Source organism: Felis catus, chromosome E3 (assembly GCF_018350175.1).
Source record: "Felis catus isolate Fca126 chromosome E3, F.catus_Fca126_mat1.0, whole genome shotgun sequence".
In the NCBI taxonomy this organism is placed as follows: Eukaryota; Metazoa; Chordata; class Mammalia; order Carnivora; family Felidae; genus Felis; species Felis catus.
In genome coordinates this window covers 25,228,350-25,246,556 of record NC_058383.1, presented here as the reverse complement: position 1 = coordinate 25,246,556, position 18,207 = coordinate 25,228,350, and the positions used below count along the sequence as shown (strand labels likewise).

Genomic DNA, 18,207 nt, shown 5'->3' with positions numbered 1-18,207 from the left:
CCTGAATTGTTCAGGGCCAGTTGAGATCAGAGGGCTAAGGAAGAGGTAGGGCTTCAAGCTGGAATGAATTCTAGCCTTCCAAATATGTAATTTGTGAGGTTCTCAGATGAGAGTTGGGTTCATGTCTTTAACATCTTAACTAGTTTGTCCTGACCTCCCCCCTAAAGGTTATCTGTTCCCAATTACTTCCTGAATCAAAACCAAGATAATTTACATGACCTGTTAAACCTTTATCACCCTTTGGCTCCCATTAGCCTCACCAAGCTCATTACCATTCTTTCTTTGCTTTCTTCAACCATACTGGTCTTCTGTTTAACCAAAGGGCTAGCTTTCTTCCACCTCAGGCCTTTGTTGATGCCATTCCTGTGTCTGGAGGGCCTTCCCCACTCCCCATTCTTGCTCTTCTTTCTTTATCCAGTTAACTCAGATTTACCCTTCAAAATGATCTCTAGGGAGGGCTTCCCTCACTCTCCCCAAACTAGGTCAGATCCTGCTACCGTAAGTTTTCATAACATTTGGTATTTTTCCTTGTATCACTTATTCAAGTTTATCATTTATATCTTATTTTTCTCATTATTTTCTTTTCTGGTTATTTGATTCATGTGTCTCTACTACACTGGACAGAATGTCACAAGGGATTTTTCTGTCTTCATCACTGAGTATGCACAGCCTGATACATCGTAGGACCTCAGTAAATATTCTGTGAGAGAATGCATGAAAGAATGAACCTAGCTCTGCTTCTTTTTGAAGGAAGTGGTATAAATCTCACAACATATATTTTTCTCTACAACCACAGCTTCCTGCAGTCTCTTGAATCCACACCCTTCTCTCCATCTGCACTGCTGCTCCCCAACCCAGGTAGCCTTCATCTCTCACCTAGATCACTGCAATAGCCCCACAGAGTTCTCTCTGCATCTCCTAATCTTCTCCACACCTTTATTCTACCAGTGGGGTTTTATTTTCACCATGCAAATTTTCCTTTCTATTGTTCTCAGGACACCAAGTCCGTAATATGCATAGCTGTCTGGCCTTTACCCAGTTTGCCAGCTCCTACAATACTTCCCTCGTCCCGACCCCAGCCTCTGGAAGGGACTTGAAGATTCTTTCTGAGGAAGCATAAAGAGGGTGGGGGCTGGACATGGGAGGTGGGAAATGGTGAAAAAGATGGAAATTAGAAATGGGCCAGACCAGGCATGTGACATCTCATATGTCATGTGAAGCATGCTCATCTCTATTGCAAGAGTTTGGTGGATGTATTGGCCCTTGACAAGGAGACAGACACCTCCTGAGGTTCAACTGGAGGGAAGAGAGAGAGAATGGGTAGTGCTGCAGGTAGGTTTGTAGATATGTTGACAGAAAATGAGGGGCCCTTGTCTTAATGATACATGGTCTCGTGCTCAGCTGAAACTGGAAGAAGGAAGGGGATATGAGGACAAAGAGACTCAGAGATGAAGAAAATGAACACACTAAGAGAAATTTCTATAGATATGTCAAGACATTTCAAAGAGCCCACAGGAGGTTTGTGATTCAGTGAAACCAGCCTGCCTCAGGGTGGTGTTCTGTTTCTCTAGCATTGGCCTGGAAGCAGTAGGGACATGAAGTGGGTTCAACCAGGGTTGTGATTTTGCCTTGTAAATTCTACAGGGTGTACAGAAGTAGAAGATAGATAAAGAAATAAAGGGATAAAGGAATTAAGGGAATCATCACCAGAGCGATGAACTATGGAATCCAAGTTCATGAAGGCAGTAGAGAGATTGTGACATGGGATCAGGAGACTGGAAGCCATGAGAAGGGTAAGGATTTACAACAATATGGATACTAGAAAAAGGAACTAAAGGGATGGGAAGCTTGAAATCAGGTTTTCAGAGGGGATGCCTTCTCTAAAGTGTGGCCACAAGAGCAGGTGGCTGGAATGGCAAACAGTGACTAGAGAAGAGTGAGACCAGGGTTTTGCATACTGACATTTCTGGAGGTGATGGCAGAGAAGGGATGGAAAGCAAGTCTGCAATGAGCTTAAGTCCTCAGAGAGTGAAAGGGACATGATCAGAGGACAGCAATGGAAGGTAGGAGCAGGTGATCTAAAAGCCCAAATGTGTGGGGTCTGGCATTTTGAAGGTAGGAGGAAATGTCATGGAGGACACCAGCCTCACTACTTGGCCTGTGATGATGATGTGCATAGGAGAAAAAAAAAAAAAAACAGCTTTCACTTGAGAAGGAGTGTCTGTGTGGGAATGGACAGAAGGTAATGGGAACCCTCAGAGGGAAAGGGACCAAATATTCTGGTTTGCCTGGAAAGTTCCAATTTATTCTGTTTCAGAATACTTTTAAAGATTGCATGCCCCCAACCCCCATTATTCTCAAAAGTGTTTCCATTTGGTAAATAAAAAATATGGTCACCTAATGCAGCAGGGTGGCTGAAGGACTTCACAGGTGCTACATAAACAGCAGGAGATGTTGTGTTATGTATGATCCTTCTGCACCTTCTCCTTCCTTTTATAGCAAAACAGGCTCATTTCTAACCTCCCAGACAAGAGGTCCCTAAAACCTTTAGGGCTAAATCCTGATGGCTTAATATATCCCCACCCCCTCTCCCCCAAAATCCATCTATCCTTAAATCTTTCACAGGAGAGTCCAAAAGGAGGAAAAGTGTCTCCTTTCATAGGATGTTGGCCCTGGGAGCTCCTGCATTTCAGTTGAGAGTATCTGCAAAGGAAATGCCTTTCAGAATAAAGAATTAATGGTGGACTCATAGTGTCAGGACAAGTCAAAAGTTGAAAAGTTTGGAGGTGGAGAGATAAGGGTATTTCCCCATTTTGAACCATGAGATTGACCTTTATTCTGCCTCCCTGTTCAGATGACCAAAGCCAGCAAAATTATGAAATTTTGAGGTTCAGGGTAAAGTTTGTCCAACAACAAACTTACCTTGGCACTTCTATTCAGAAAGCTGCGGCCAAATTTCTTGAGATTTTCGTAGGTTATCTCCTCAGAAGGCATTTTGTACCTCGCGTCAGAGCTTAAGTTTAGGATTTGGACACATGGGATATTAACCTCTGTAATCCTGAAGTATTTGAATATATGTCCATTTCTGGGTTCATCTGCATCCACAATGATGAAAAGGATCTGCCAAATCAAATAAAACCTGTGTCCCTCTAGGATTGGAGGCCATGAGAAGGTTAAAGATTAAAACTGGCTAAGGAATCCCTTACTGAGGGAAAGAAACTCCAGAAGCCATGGGAGATCACTAACGGAATGCAAATAGCAGGGTCTATGGAGTGCCTCTGAAAGATAGAACAGGGCCCCTTTCCATCAGGCAGGGCAGCCCTGTGCCCCAGGGCACAGGCCGATGTTGTCTGTCTGCCTGGTTTCACCATCCTTGTGCAGGGTACCATCCACGCAACCACAGGAAGTCAGGAGGTCCTGGACTTTCATCCAGGTCCTTGGGCAAAACCATAGCTGACCCTCTCTGTGCTTCTATTCCCTTATCTTGTAGAGATTATAAGAGTACCCACCTTATAGGGTTGTTGAGAGAATTAAACAGGACAATGGCTTAGTTCAGTAACTGGGAGGTAGAAAATGCTCATATGTCAGCTTTTTTTGTTCTAAATTATTATTCTGTCAAGGGAATTCATGACTTCATTTACTCATCATTAAACAAATATTAGTGGAGTGCCTACTAGGCATTTTGCTACCTACTGGGGACATAAGATCTGCCCTCATGGAGTTTATGTTCTAGTGGAAAAAACAGACAACAAAGGAGTGAATAAATTAATAAATTCATATAGCAATGAGTGCCAGTTAGACAGTAAAAAGGGCACTGTGATAGAGCATGACCATATAGGTGAAGTCAGGTCAGAGCTCAGTGCTAGGTAGGAAGGTCAGGAGGAGTATCTGAGGAGGTGACATCTTAGCAGGGACATGGGTGATGAGTTAACAAGTCAGGACAACACTGAACCAGGCAGTGGAAATTGTTAATGCAAAAGCCTGGGGTCAGGGAACATAAAGTGTTCTTGAATAGAAAGGAAAGGCCGGTGTGGCTTCAGCATCATGAGGGACAGAGTCACGGGGGACAAGGTTAGAGACATGTCAGAAATGAGATCAGAGCTCTAATAAGGAGGTTGAGTTTTATCTGAATAAGATAGAGGGCCACTGAAGAATAATAAGCCAGAGAGTGCTACAATAATTTGTGAAAAATGACTCTGGTTGCAGAGAAGCAGTAAGATTGGAAGTGGGGAGGCCACAGCAAACACTGATACCCTCAGGTCATTCATCTATCAAAATATTAAGGGCCCTGTTATGTGCCTGACACTCTTCCGGGTGCTGGGGAGACTGTGAAAACAGAGCAACGTATTAGAACCATCCTTTGTATACTTTCAACAAATATTGGCTAGATGTGAACAGGATAAGATACGGGGGTATGACCTGTCTGAATAGTATTCATCCATTGTCTTTGGCTCTAAAATGGATCACAGTCAATAAATGGCATTCAGGAACCTAGATAGTTGGGGTAAAGGGCATTTAGAACCTTATCTCAGGGGCACCTGGGTGACTCAGTCAACTGGTTAAGCGTCTAAGTCTTGATTTCGGCTCAGGTTATGAACTCACAATGAGATGGAACCCCAGGTGGGTCTCTGAGCTGACAGCATAGAGCCTGCTTGGGATTTTCTCTCTCCCTCTCTCTCTCTGCCCCTCCCCTGCTCATGCACTCTACCTCTCTGTCTTTCTCAAAAATAAATAAACATTAAAAAAAAAAAGAACCTTGTCTAACAATATATGCCAAAATAAACTCCACCCAGATTAAAGAGCTAAATTTAAAAAAATAATCTGGAAGAAATATGGCTAAGTACTGACTATCATAACATAAGAGAAATAGAGGGAAGCAATCAGATTGTGATCAATTGAATTACATCAAAAATCTATATTTTAAAATTGAATAAAGCAGGAAAAATATTAACCAGAGATATTTCTGTAATTGGAACAAACTTCCTGGAGAATATGGTGGGATGTAGCACAAACATTAAATATGTTCATGCCCTAGTGGCTTTACTTGTATTTATTTTGGGGTTTAAGCTTTTAATTGTTTCACTTGAATTTTAGAGTAATTTTCTTGAAAAGGAAAAAAAGCCTGCCATTACCATACTTCTTATAAAAAAATAAAGAGAAAAAAAGAAACTAATTGCCTCCATAGTCCAGATGGTGGTAACTACATAAATACAGGTATAGGTCTTAAGAAAAACAAATTTGTTTCTAATGATGATGATAGCAATGATGATAGCAGTGTTCACTGTACATTGCTCATTGCTCTACATACGATGCTTCTAATTCTTACACACAGTTCTCCATTTTACATGAGGTGATTGAAACTGAGAGGCTTAGAAACTCAGTGACAAAAATCCCTTGTAAGAGGAAGAAAAGTTGTGTAAAGTTTAAGGCTTTCTGCTTCACCCCTTCAGGCTGTTCCTATTCCCTGACCTCAGGCAGGGGTGGTCTCTCCTCCTCCTCACCTGTAGGCCAAAAACCACCCACAGTGCAACCACTCACCCTTGCTGGAGCATAGTCCATCAAAAAGCAACCAAACCTCACATTCCCATGGTAGGCTTCTCAAAAAGATGAGGGAAGAAGAAGCATAGGTATAGCAAGAAAGGAAGAGACCCTGGACAGGAAGAAGGGAGGAGGCTGGTTTAAAATTAAGTAGTAAATAATATGTAGTATCAATATGCCAATAAGGAAGCTGGTATGGAAATGAATATGCAAGTTCTCCCTGGCTTAATTTATAATCAGCCTGGCAGGCAAATAGCATTAGGGTCTACAGGTTCTGGATCCCCATTCAACAAGGGCAATACCACTTTCCACAAACCTTGTTTGTAAATTCCTTCGATGCCAACTTGTAATGCTGCATTATCATACCAAATGACTCGGATCTTTTAGAGGCGAAGAGCAGCATGTGATTCAGGATGTGCAATTCATAAATCAGATCCTTACTCTGAAATTACCAGGGACATAGGTCATCCAGGCACACAGCTGCCCCAGCTGCCCTTCTCCCAGGGACTTTTTGGCTCACTGACCTCGGTGTTGTATTCAATAACAAAATCTGTAAGGTGCTGCTTTATGACTTGATTGAGGACCTGTTTGTTGGTACTGTCATTAATAAGCTCCTCGCGGTTCACAATTTTTCCCTTGGACAAAAGGAGAAAAACATTAGAGGGCAGTAGCTTCTGTAATATAGACACTTAATAAATATAAATAGCAAAATTTTCCCCTTGGACAAAAGGAGAATACCATCATGACAAGTGTAATCCATAATCTTTACTTCATAAATAGGAATGGCCAGCCTGTGGGTGAAACATGGGTCTGTGGCAGCCGTGAAAATCTCCAATCTACAAAGCAGGGGGTGTAACCAGCTGCTGTGCTTTGAAATCCATCCACGTAGTTGTACTGATGCTGAGCAGTATCTTACACACTGCTCCTAACTGATGCACTGTTTCAGGGATACTAAGGCAAGCTCATTTCTGGGAGATGCAGGACTTCTCTGGTAGGCAACTTTGGCCAACTTTCTTAGAACTCCACTGCAATCAAGGACCTTCTTTCCTTCCAAAGGGTCAGACCTACATCCTGGCCTGATGAGTTCTCCCTGCCCCTCCCACACATCAGCTCCCTTTGTTCCCCTTCATAGGCATTTTCCCCAATCTTTTGCATATCTAATCCTGTTTGATGACTGCTTCTCAGAAGGACTGCAATTAACATAGAGAAAGAAATAATTCCCCCGTAGCCCAGGATCAAAGTCTGCAGGGGAAGGAGAACAAAGAGGTGGCTCTCTTCCTTGGTTTCTCTCCACTCCATCTCCTTCTCTTTGCGTCCACCAATCCTACGCTCTAGTCTAAATCCCTTCCCTGGACTCCTGCAAAAGCCTTCTAATGGTCTTCCAATTTCTCCCCTTGTTTCCCTCCAACCCATTCCCTACCTTCAGCCAGAGTGATGTGGTTAAAAAGCACTTATGTCATTCTCTTGCTCAAATACTGCACAGCCCCTGTTGTCCTTTGGACAGAACCAAAACCCTTTTCTGGTCGTAGTAATAGTCTGATAATACTAATCAGACTTATCAAGAGCTCATATTGTACTGGTCACACAGTTCTAAATATGCCATATGCAAGAACTTTTAATCCTCATAACATCTCACTGAGCTGTGAATCATTATTTCTTCCACTGTACAGTTGAGGAAATCAAGGTACAGAAAAATGAAGTGACTTGCCCAGGGTTGCTAAGCTAGTGAGTGGTAGAGCCAAGATTCCACCCCAGGCTGTCTGACTCTAGAACTCATGCTCTTAACCATAAAAATAGACCAACTTTGTCCTAACTGAATTTTTCAAATTTGCTCTTTGGCTTTTGATATTGTGATGAGGTTTGTTCTGTGGAACTGTCAATATTTTTTTTATGTGGTCCAAATTTATCAGTATTTCTTTTCATAGATTTTGGGGTTTCTGTCAATGCTTCATAAAAGGGCTTTCCCACTACAAGTTTAGAAGCAAAATCCTCCATGACATCTTCTAGTGTTTCCATGGTTTCATCGTTATATTTTTAAATCAATAAGAAATCAATCTGGAATTTAATTTGGTGGAAGGAGAATATATAGATTTAGCTTTATTTTTTTTTTCTAAATGGCTACCCAATTCTCTCAACACTAATCATTGAATAACATATTTTCCCTAATGATCTAAAATATCACCTTTATTATATACTAGATTTCCATATGTATTTGGATCTATTTTTAGACTCTATGTTGTCCCATTCAGATACATAAATCAGGTTATTTTATTCTCTGACTTAACACTTTTTAATGACTTCCAAGAGCCCAAGTAAAAATGTAGTGGCTCACAGTCTTAAGCAGATCTGGGTATCACTTCACCTACCTCCTATGTGGCCTTGGGCAAGTAAACTAACCACTCTGAGCCATATCTATAAATAACATGATTACTGTAAGGATTTGGCTTTGTGTGGGGAGGGAGTAAGGCATGTTTCAGGAACCAGACTACAGTGTTTAGAGTAACACTGTTCAATAGAACTTTCTGTGATGATGGAAATGCTCTGTATATCTATGCTGTCCAATACAGTAGCCACTATCCACATGTAGCTAGTTTGGGGAACTAGAATGTTAATTTAACTAATTTTAATGTAAACAGTCATATGTGACAAGTATCTGCCATATTGGGCAGCTCAGGTCTAGATCCCAGAGAGGAAGAAGGGGAAGATGTGTAATAGAGGCTAGGCTGTGAAAGGCCATGTAGGTCTTATTGGAGACTTGAGTCTTTATCCCAAGAATAATAGGAAGCCATTAAAAGGCTTTCCAGTGGGAAGGAGGCAGGTGGCCATCAGTTGGAGTTTTGGAAAGATTGTTCTTTACAGTACAAGAGAGATTGTGGTAGACCAGTTGGGTAGATGTTGTATTAGGGTATAGGAGATCATGGTCACTTGACTTAGGATAGTAGTAATATAGCTAAATAGATAGATTCAAGGGATATTTTAGACTTAAAATAAATAGGATTGGAGTGATGGACTGGTTGTGAAGGGTGGAGGAGAGGGAGGTTTTAGAATAATGCCTGGGTATTCTGACTTTCCTCACATGGGAGAAATGGTGACACCATTCATTGAGAGGGGAGAAAACACTGTAAGAGGATTTGGAGGGGAGATTGTGTTAGGCTTGGTCATATTGAGACAGTTGGTGATGGATATGAAAGTCTGGAGATAGAGAAGTCTGGGTGGAGATGGAGATTTGTAAGTCATGATTGTATGAACAATATTTGCTGTTGGAGGTTGGGTGAGAGAGGATGGACCAGAAGAAAACACTAGGTAGAGGACTGAGCCTTAATGAATGGCATTTACTGATCAAGAAGAGGAGGAGGAACTTAAAATAGAAAATGTCTAGAAAGGCCAGAGAGACTCCAGGAGACTGTGTGATCTCACAGCAGCTGCCTAGTCCAATGCCACTTAGTTCACAAGTGGCAGAACTAGAATTTGTGCCCAAAGCCTATAGATACATGCATTGTACACTATTTTGAACTGGAGACACTTCACTAGCAATAGAATCAAAATCTTACCTTTTTGAACACCAGAAGACTGTCAAGGGTGACGTGGAAACGCCCAATGGCATTGCTAATTGATATCACTCCAAACGTTAGCTCTGGGAAGTCTTTGATCACATCATAGAACAACTCTGCTACTTCTTCCTCTAAATCCTGTTTGGGGAAGGATGTTGGGTAAGGCTTTGGTAGAAAGCAAAATACCTGGCTTATTTAAGGTCAAGGTAGAAATGGTGACCAATTTGTCTCCTCACCTTTCCAAGTTCTGGGGTTTTCCTGGGTCCCCTAAATCCCTTTTCATGGATGTTTCATACTCAGAATACTTATATGGCTATGACTAAGCCCAAAATAGACAACTCCACAGAGATTAATGAAGAGAATTGATAAACTTGATTTTTTCCAATTATTTATAATAAGGTTGTTCTAAACACACAGGTTTAGACTTAAACATTTATTCCTTAATCGCTTTCAGAAGAGGCGACTGATCTGGCCACATGGATCACCAAATATGAGAAACTTGGGGCTGAAAAGTGAAATGAGACAGAAAGAGGCACATACTCTTCCTATGTAAAAATATAATGCCAAAGTTCTGACTTCTACTGGGGGAAGGAAAGAATCGTCAGAGTTACAGGACATGAATAGAGACATATGAGAAACTCATTCTGCACAAGGAAAAACAATTTGCAAATTATTTATTATTCAGTGATGTTCTAAATGGGCCTCCAAAAGATCAGTTATACTATCAAAACCAATTTAATAAATGTCAGTCTCCTCTCCTCTCTCTGCATTCCTGTCTACCTTTCTGGTTAGCATCTCCTACCACTTCACCTTCCATTCTTTCCTTCTTCATTTTAACCCTGGAAAAACAGCTTGTTGGAAAAGGAAGAATGGGCATGGAATTAACCCAAGTGGAAGACCTCTCCTCACCCCCCCTTCTCAGACACAGGATCCTTACCAGGTGAAAAGTCACCTCCCACCTCTTGACCCCAGTACCTGGAAGAAGCCAATGATGACCAAGGGCCTGGATTTCACAAAATCTAACACCTGCTGGGTGTTATTGAACAAAAATGCTTTTTGGCTAATTTGTCTTCTCAACCAAACGACCAAGGCAGTAGATTCAACCACTCCTGGAAACAGAGACAGTTAAGTGGATCTCATAGCAGTTTCCTCTTAAACTGGAGCAAGACTTGTTTTTTCCAAGTTTAATGAGCAGAAGCATCTCAGTCTTGGACTCCCACACATTAAAGGCCAAGGTCAGTCCTTCTACTCCTTCCCACCCCAGTACCAAGGCATGAACATTAACAGCAGCAGCTAAACTTCATTGAGCACTTACCAAGGACAAGGCACTCTGCTGAGCAATTTGCATATATTATATCCCCAAAACAACACTACCATATGGGATAGATACTCTTACCCTCCCCATTTTGCAAAAGAGAAAACTGAGGTTTGACTTTCCAATGGCCATTCTACTAGTGCACCTGGGAATCAAACCCAAGAGGAAGCATGCCTTCTCTTCTTTTCTTACCTACCTTCCAAAGTGACAGGAAGATATATTTATTTAAAAAATAATAAATGAATGAAATGTAAATAAAAATACCAGCTAGCTTTGTGACTTTGGGAAAATTCCATCATTGCCTATGCCTCCAACTTCTCATTGAGACCTTCTCATGAAGTTCATAGGTCATGACTTCCATTTCTCAGCTATCATATGGGATGTGCTAAGCACAGCAAAATCTTAGCTTCTAAAATTGGGACACATACACCATGTCTGGGGAGACTTAATAGTGTGCCAAAATGTACATGAAGCTATAGACATATGTTTGCTAGAATCATCAATTCCACATGATGGTAGATAACATAAAATACTATTTTCTATCAAAGATTACTATAGAATAAAATGAAGCATTCAAATTGAGTTTATGAGATAAAGCAGTGTTTGTTTTAAGTAGCTTTGGACTACATCTATAGGCCCATATTCCTTCACTCAGCATTCATTCCTTCACTCATTCGTTCATTTGACAGATATGTGCTGAGTACCTATTATGTTATTGAGTGCTGTGCTTGGTCCTGGGGATATAATGGTGAGCAGAAACAAACACAATCACACTGTTTTGCAGCTCTCGTTCTGTTGACTAGGACAATTGTCAAATAATTACACAAGCATATAATCACACTCAAAGTAGGTATTCAAAAGCAAAGTTCTATGAGCCTGTAGCAAAGATACATGACCTAGACTGTGTATTTGAGTAGGGTTTCCTGGAGGAAATCACTTATGAGCTGAAAACTGAAGGAAGCAAATGAGTCAATAAGAAGGCAGCAATAAGAAGGAAACTGGACAAGGAAGGAGAGGGAATGGCTTCCAGGCAGAGCAAGCAGTCTGTGCAGGACAAATTGCTGCATGCAGCTTGATGAATGCATGTCAGGTGGTAAATCGACTGGAAAGGACTCTATTTTCAGCATCTTTGCTTACATATAAATATATATGTTTATATAAATATAAACAATATAAGTTTAAAAAACTTACAGGGGAGTATATTTGCATACAGAAAGGTGTACAAATTATAATGTATAGTCTTATGATTTTTTTGCAGAATGAACACACCTGTGTACTACCCAGATCAAGAGATAGATCATTGCCAGGCTCTCACAAGTCCCCACTGGGCCCCCTCCTAGCCCCTGACACACCCCTACCTAAGGGTAACCACCATTCTAACTTCCAACAGCATGCATTAGTCTGCCTGCTCTTGAACTTCATATAAATGGAATCACAGTGTGTGTTTTGGGGTCTGGCTTTGTTACATTTGTGAGATTCATGGGCTGTTGCACGGGCTGTGTAGCATTGTGTTTTGTGAATATTCTATAACTTATCCATCCTCTGTTGGTAAGCATTTGGGTTGTTTCCAAATTTGGGGCTGTTAATTAATTTTCATGCATGTCTCTGGGGGCACGTTGTATGCACTTCTGTTGGGTACATGCCCAGGAGTAGAATTTCTGGTCATAGGGGATGCTGCGTTCAGCTTTAGTAGATACCAATTAGGCCATTTTAAAAGCCACAATGAGTCAGGCCTATAGAAGTTCATAGAAGGACGATGTGCTGGCCTCAAGGGACAGAGAGAGATGGGGGAGGCTTCATGCCAGCCTCAGACCATGGCACTCCACCCTGTGGCAGTCCCCCTCTCTTCCTGGATTCAGCCCCAAGGCTGAGTTTCTATTTTCACATTCATGTAGACTATTCTATGTTCTAAGCCATCTTTCAGAAAGAAGCAGGCACAAATTATGGAAATAGTTTCTCTTACAGGCATTTGTCTGAAAAAAAAAATGTAAGTGCTCTGAAAGGAACTGGTTTCAAAGTCCCGAAAATACCAAAAAAGGTGAACAAAAAGCCCTCCGAGTCCATTTGAATTTCAGGTCATCAGAACCATAGTGCCGATCTCATGTGCCACTGTCTCCTGCTGTCCGTACGGCAGCCATGCCCTCTTCCCCCGGCACACTGGGCCTTGGCACCCACCAGTCCCTCCACCTGTGCTGCCTTTTCCTCAGCAATCAGGGCATCTCCTCTGGCTTATTAGTCCTAGATTTGGACTTTTCTTACCACCACCCTCCCCCCCATCATATCATTTTCTATTTTATGATCTATTACATTTTCTTCATTGAGTCTACCTTTTTCTGAAACTACAATTTTTGTCTAGCTTGCTCGCTAGCTCCTGTAACCATCTGGCTCATACTAGGTGCTCAAGAAATAATTACAGAATGGATGAATGAGGTGAATGAATTATAAGATAAGCTGGCTTAAAGGAATTTGATCTCAGATCATCTTCTCTGGGATGTCTGAGTTCTCTTTGCCCCTCTGGATCCCATGGGACTGAGGTAGCTCTTAACTTGATAAATAGTTTGTTCCTGAGTGTCTGCAGATCAGTCACTGCCCCACTGGCCATGTGTCTCCCCTGACTCTTGACTCTGAGCCAGAGGACATGGTAACAACTGAGGTGTGAATGTTATGTTAATGATTGACTGGGGCTGTCTTTCCACTGCATATTTCGAAGCACAAGCTATGAATGCATCATTAACTGAGGCCCTGAAGCCAACCTGAGTTTCCCTCCCTCTAGTGAGGAGGCCATGGCCAAGTCTCCCACCATTAATCCTTGGGAGACTAGAAGAGAACCAGAACTATAGCTTTGACCCAATAAGGACTAACCCCCACATGGGGAAGTTTTCATAAAAGTTGGGGCAGGAGACTAGCAGAGCTCTGTTGCCCATCTTAGCTCAGGGAAGCCCTGTCAAGTTGGCAGAACTGACAGTATTCATCCTATTTAGGAAATGAGGAATTGGAAGGCTGGCTCAAATTCTCATAACTAGTGTTTGTCCTAAGTCTAGGCCCTGGTTCCCTCCCAGTATCCCACTGCCTCTTTCCCTGGTTGGGGGTAATACTGAAGAAGAAGAGGGATGGGCAAACCTAGTAGAAATATGGGCTGGCTCCTTGTCCCAAGTCTGCCTGCAGTGGGGCAATTGCAATTCTATCCCATTCAAACTCAAAAACTATTCATGAAGAACCTAAGTGTCCCTGGGCACTGCACAAGGGTCAGGGAACTAATGGTTTGATAATAATAAGGACCACATCTGCCATTTACTTTAGAGTGCAGCACAATGCACAGCAGGGGTTGGTCAACCGCAGCCCATGGGCCAAATCTGACCTGCCAGTTGCCTTTATAAATAAAGTTTTATTGGAACACAGCCACACCCATTTATTATTGTGGAACTGCTTTTCCACTGCATCAGCAGAGTTAAGTAGTTGTGAAAGAGATTGTCTGGTCCCTCACAGAAAACATTTGTTTTCTGCAGTGCTTATTAGCTGGGGATTGTTGAGAAAGTTGTTGTTCCACTTCTCTAAGCCTCGGATTCCCCAGCCCCTACACTGGGCTGTGACATATGAAAAGGGGGCCAGAACAGTGGTGGAACACAGTAAATGGTTCAGATATGTGTCAGGGCTTGTGCCTTATAAGCTTGTTTCATCTAACCAGCAACCCCTGGATGTAGATACTTGCACCATCCCGATTTTACAGATGAGGAAATTAAAATTTGACAAGAGGAAGTGATTGTTCTTCAGGCATGTAGTAAGGATTTAAAGCCAGCTGGTGTGTGCCAGTTCTGGCAGCCTCTTCAGAGGACCTGGGAAAGGAAGTGAGATCAGCTCCTGACCCTGTGCTCTCACCAGACAACTAAGTACAAATACAGTTCTGTGAAGTAAGGGTCTTGAAGGAGGAAGCACAGGTGCTGTGGGAGCCCAGAGGAGGGCAGGCACCCTGACCTGGGCAGTCAAAGGAGACTTCCTGGGGGGAGGTGGTGATGCAGCTTCCTGTATGGCAGAGGAGGTCCCAGGCACTGGCTTCTAGCAAAAGGGGCTCTGACAGTCTGGAAGTTGCCACATTGTCACCTTTATTGCCTCAAAAAGAAGTCAGACCTCACCTGGCCTTTAGGAGGTGAGGGCACCCCAGAACCTAAGCCACTCCATAAGCAGATATAGACTTCAACAAAATAACCAGTGTCTCTCATTTCTTCAGCACCTTCCCCAAAGCCAACACATCACAAAAGATTCCTGTCTTGGGATCATTGAGTCACCATTGTTGACAGTTGTCACTCAGTATATCCCTAGGAAGCAGCAGTCACCGTGTTTCCTCTCTCACTGCTCCTGTCTACTCTCTCCATCTCTTCTCTGCCCTCCCCCTGCCTCTTCATTATCCCATAGGCCAGCTATGAGCCACTACACTGCTGGGTCTTGTTGGGTCTTATTTCTAATCTGCCCTGAGATAGGTGCTTTTGCTGCACCTTCCCCTGAAAGTCTAGTCTGTGTCTCATTCCTCCTTGTGTCCACTCTGAGAACCACAAGGTATCCTGCAGCTGCTGGAGGTGTTGGCACTCTCTGGGCCCTTTTGGTTTTTGTCAACAAAACTGAAACAGGCTTATTGCAGACCTGCTAAATGTCAGACCCTGCAAAAGACTATCTCAGTCTCCTGACTCAGTCATTCATACATATAAGGGGAACATTCTCCCAACATAGTACAGGCTGTCTTGGGCACATTGGCATTCGTCAGTTTCATTCCATCCATCCATCCATCCATCCATCCATCCATCCATCCATCAATTTTGCACACATTTATGCATTTATATATTTAGCATTAAAAAAATTAGGTCCTACCATGTACCACACTGAGACATATAAATCTTCAGGCATCCTTAACACCAATATAGGTCTTAACACATGGTAGTTTCTCAGTAAGATCATTGTTTATGTGAATGAACAAGTTAATGAACAAAGTCGATGATGATAGAAACTAAAGTGGTTGGTAGTCACTCTGTCCCAAATCTGTCTTGTTTCATGATCTCCCAGTCTCCCTTTTGGTCAACCAGTGCTTCCTTGTCCTGGGACCCTGTCAAAATCGTTCTAAAGTAGAAGATTGGGATAGTAGGTAGGTAGTGGAGTTAGGAACTCACTCTCTGGTCTCTGGGAGTTTATGAGCTATGCATCTCACTATCCCACCTCATGGTACTTCTAGAACCCACCAGCTGAGATACAACTGTGGTGGAGGCAGCTATGGATTCACCAAAACTTATTTTCCTTATGGACACAGATCAGGGCCATATTGCCCAGCCTTTCAGTTGACTGGGACCATGTAATAGAATTTTGGTCGATGGAAAGAGATATGATGTTTGCCACTTCCAAGCTTGGGTCACCAACACTACCATTGGCAACCCTCTGGCTCCTTGCCCCAACTATTAGATAGAGAGAAAATGGTGGAGGCCTCAGGGGCCCTAAGGGAGGGCAGAGCCACAAGCTGGAAGGAACCTTGGTCCTTGAAAGACTTGGGGAGCAGAACTCCCCCACCTCCACCCTCTGACTGCCAACTGGGCTCTACATGAGCAGGGAGTAAACTTGTAATTCTTTCACACCACTGAAATGCTGGTGTTTGTGTTTCCACAGCTAACATTGCCTTGATTGACACACAACCACTATTACCTTTGCAACTGATGGGTTCTGACCTGTTGCCCTCAAAAAAGAGCTTCAACTCTGGGGCCTCCTTAACGTTAAACTCCGTTTGAAGTTCCTTCTCGACTGTGATGTCTGCTTTGCCAAAGCCGAGCCCATTCTTGCCTTTGCCCATGATCTCCACCGCTTTGCCCAGCTCCTCAGCCAGGCTCCTGGATTGCTTGGATGATGGGTTATCTGAAAAAGCCAGTGTAAGTCAGAAGTTGCTAGAGCCTCTCTAACTCCCCATCTCTCAGGGAGGAGGCTCGGTTTCACTTGCTTAGCTCCTGGGCTTTCCTCACGCTGTGCTGTAATAGGTAAATTTTCAGAAACGTGACAGGATGGGAGACATATTTTGTGAAATTGGTCATTTGGGAGGTGCATCAGGGTTCCATGTGCTCAACAACACTGGAAGTAATACAACTTTGGGCAATTCATTCCAACTCTGTGAGTCTCACTTCCCTCATGGGTAAAATGAAAAAAATAATTGTGATTACCCCATAGAGTTGTCAGTCAAATAAGACTTATTTAGCAATCAATTATATGTTGCCTATTAATTTCTAAGAGATTTCCATGGATTGAGCCATCTAATCCTATGGGGTAGGTATGGTTATTATATGAATTTTATAGATGAGGAAACTGATTGGCAGCAAAATGTCCTACTTGCCCAGGGCCACATGGCAGTGAGATATAGCCAGGATTTGGAACCACTAAATCAGCTCTGTAACCAATATTGGCCTGTTAAACCCTTAGCACAATGCTTGGCGCATGGTAAAGACCTAATGCATTATTATTACTACCATTATTATTGAGCAGTTTCTATGGTCAGAAATTCTAGGGAAAAAAATGAGGGGACATGCGCACCATCTGGTAGAAAATCCTGGAGTTACAGGCCAAATTGAGCCCCTCCATTTGCCCTATAGCTGCTTGTAATATTGCAGGGGACTCTCAAGCAAGCAAGGTCAGGTGTGAGAAAGATGGGGGTGGGGAGAGGTTATGATGCTCCCCTACTCTTTCTGATCCTGTCCTTTGGGGTTGGTGGTGTCAAAGAGACCTCACACTCTCAATTAAGATTCCTTGGCCCCTCATATTGCTGGGCAGTGGGGGTGGGGGTTTAGGAGTAGGGAGCCCTTTTCTGGAAAATGGCCGCAGGGAGCTGGAATGTGGTCCTGGCAGAAGAAGGCCTTCCTGGCCTAAATGAGAGGGGACGAAAAGGCACTCACATTTGCCTTCCTTCTTCCTGATAACACTGAGATTGCAGGCCCCTCAGTGCCCTGATGTCTGTGGCAGATGGACTGAGCCAGGGCAGGGGGGGTCATTGATTCCCTTTCAAGTCAGAATACATTCCCCTTTTCAGCCCCCACACCTCTCTCCTGTCCATCTGGAGCACTTGGAAAAAGTGCAAGTGACCCCACTGCCTGGGAAAATTCCAAGTCCAACAGAGAGGTCTTTTATAAAGCAAAACCCAGAAAGCCTGCTTCAGGACAACTGGAACACGCCCCGCTATCAGTCAGCACACCTGCTCCTGCAATGGAACCCGAAAGTGAATGATGGTTTTCATTAAATTCCCAATCAGTGAACAGGAAGTGGGACTTTTTGCCTCTCCACTGCCTGCTCTGTCACCGTCATTGCCTTTGATACCCACTGCCCCCAATCCATCACCACCAGCAGATCCTGGCCTGTTGCCAGCTGCTCAGGCCCTCAGGCCTCTCCCCTGGCTTCCTTGTGGATTTGGCCCTGCCTGGCTCAGGGTTGCTGATTGACTTCCTGTCCAAATCTGAGTCTCTAAGGGAAGCAGCTCAGGGCAAGGGAAACACATGGAATGAATGTCCAAATGATGGAGCTTTTAGAAGTTCCACCCACAGCCCAGTGCTCTTGAGGATCCGGAATGGAAGAAATGAGAGAAGTAGTCTGTAATAGCTGGAATGCTGGGATCTGAAAGCTAGCTGGACAGGATCTAACAATAATAGCCTTGGAGATTCATCCACTCATTCATCTGTCCATTCATCCAGTCATTCACAATTCATTTGGCAAATCCTTTTTAGGATCTGCCATGTGTCAGACACTGTTCTAGGTACTGGGGATTTAACAACCAATAGATAAAAATCCCTGCTC

General features: G+C 43.1%; 2 protein-coding genes across 6 annotated transcripts in view; one reads left to right on the top strand and one right to left on the bottom strand.

Annotated features, from left to right (window-relative positions):
* The window catches only part of ACSM5 (acyl-CoA synthetase medium chain family member 5), a 181,070-nt gene that overhangs the window by 116,461 nt on the left and 46,402 nt on the right, over positions 1-18,207 (top strand). The gene's annotated exons all lie outside the window — the stretch shown is intronic.
* The window catches only part of PDILT (protein disulfide isomerase like, testis expressed), a 42,880-nt gene that overhangs the window by 6,222 nt on the left and 18,451 nt on the right, over positions 1-18,207 (bottom strand). For both annotated transcript variants that reach the window (XM_003998790.5, XM_045048153.1), the window contains exons 3-8: positions 16,084-16,290; positions 10,065-10,198; positions 9,090-9,227; positions 6,063-6,173; positions 5,855-5,980; positions 2,923-3,120 (exon numbers count right to left, since the gene is read on the bottom strand). In XM_003998790.5, the coding sequence (XP_003998839.1) occupies positions 2,923-3,120; positions 5,855-5,980; positions 6,063-6,173; positions 9,090-9,227; positions 10,065-10,198; positions 16,084-16,290 (914 nt within the window). The remainder of the gene's footprint in view (positions 1-2,922; positions 3,121-5,854; positions 5,981-6,062; positions 6,174-9,089; positions 9,228-10,064; positions 10,199-16,083; positions 16,291-18,207) is intronic.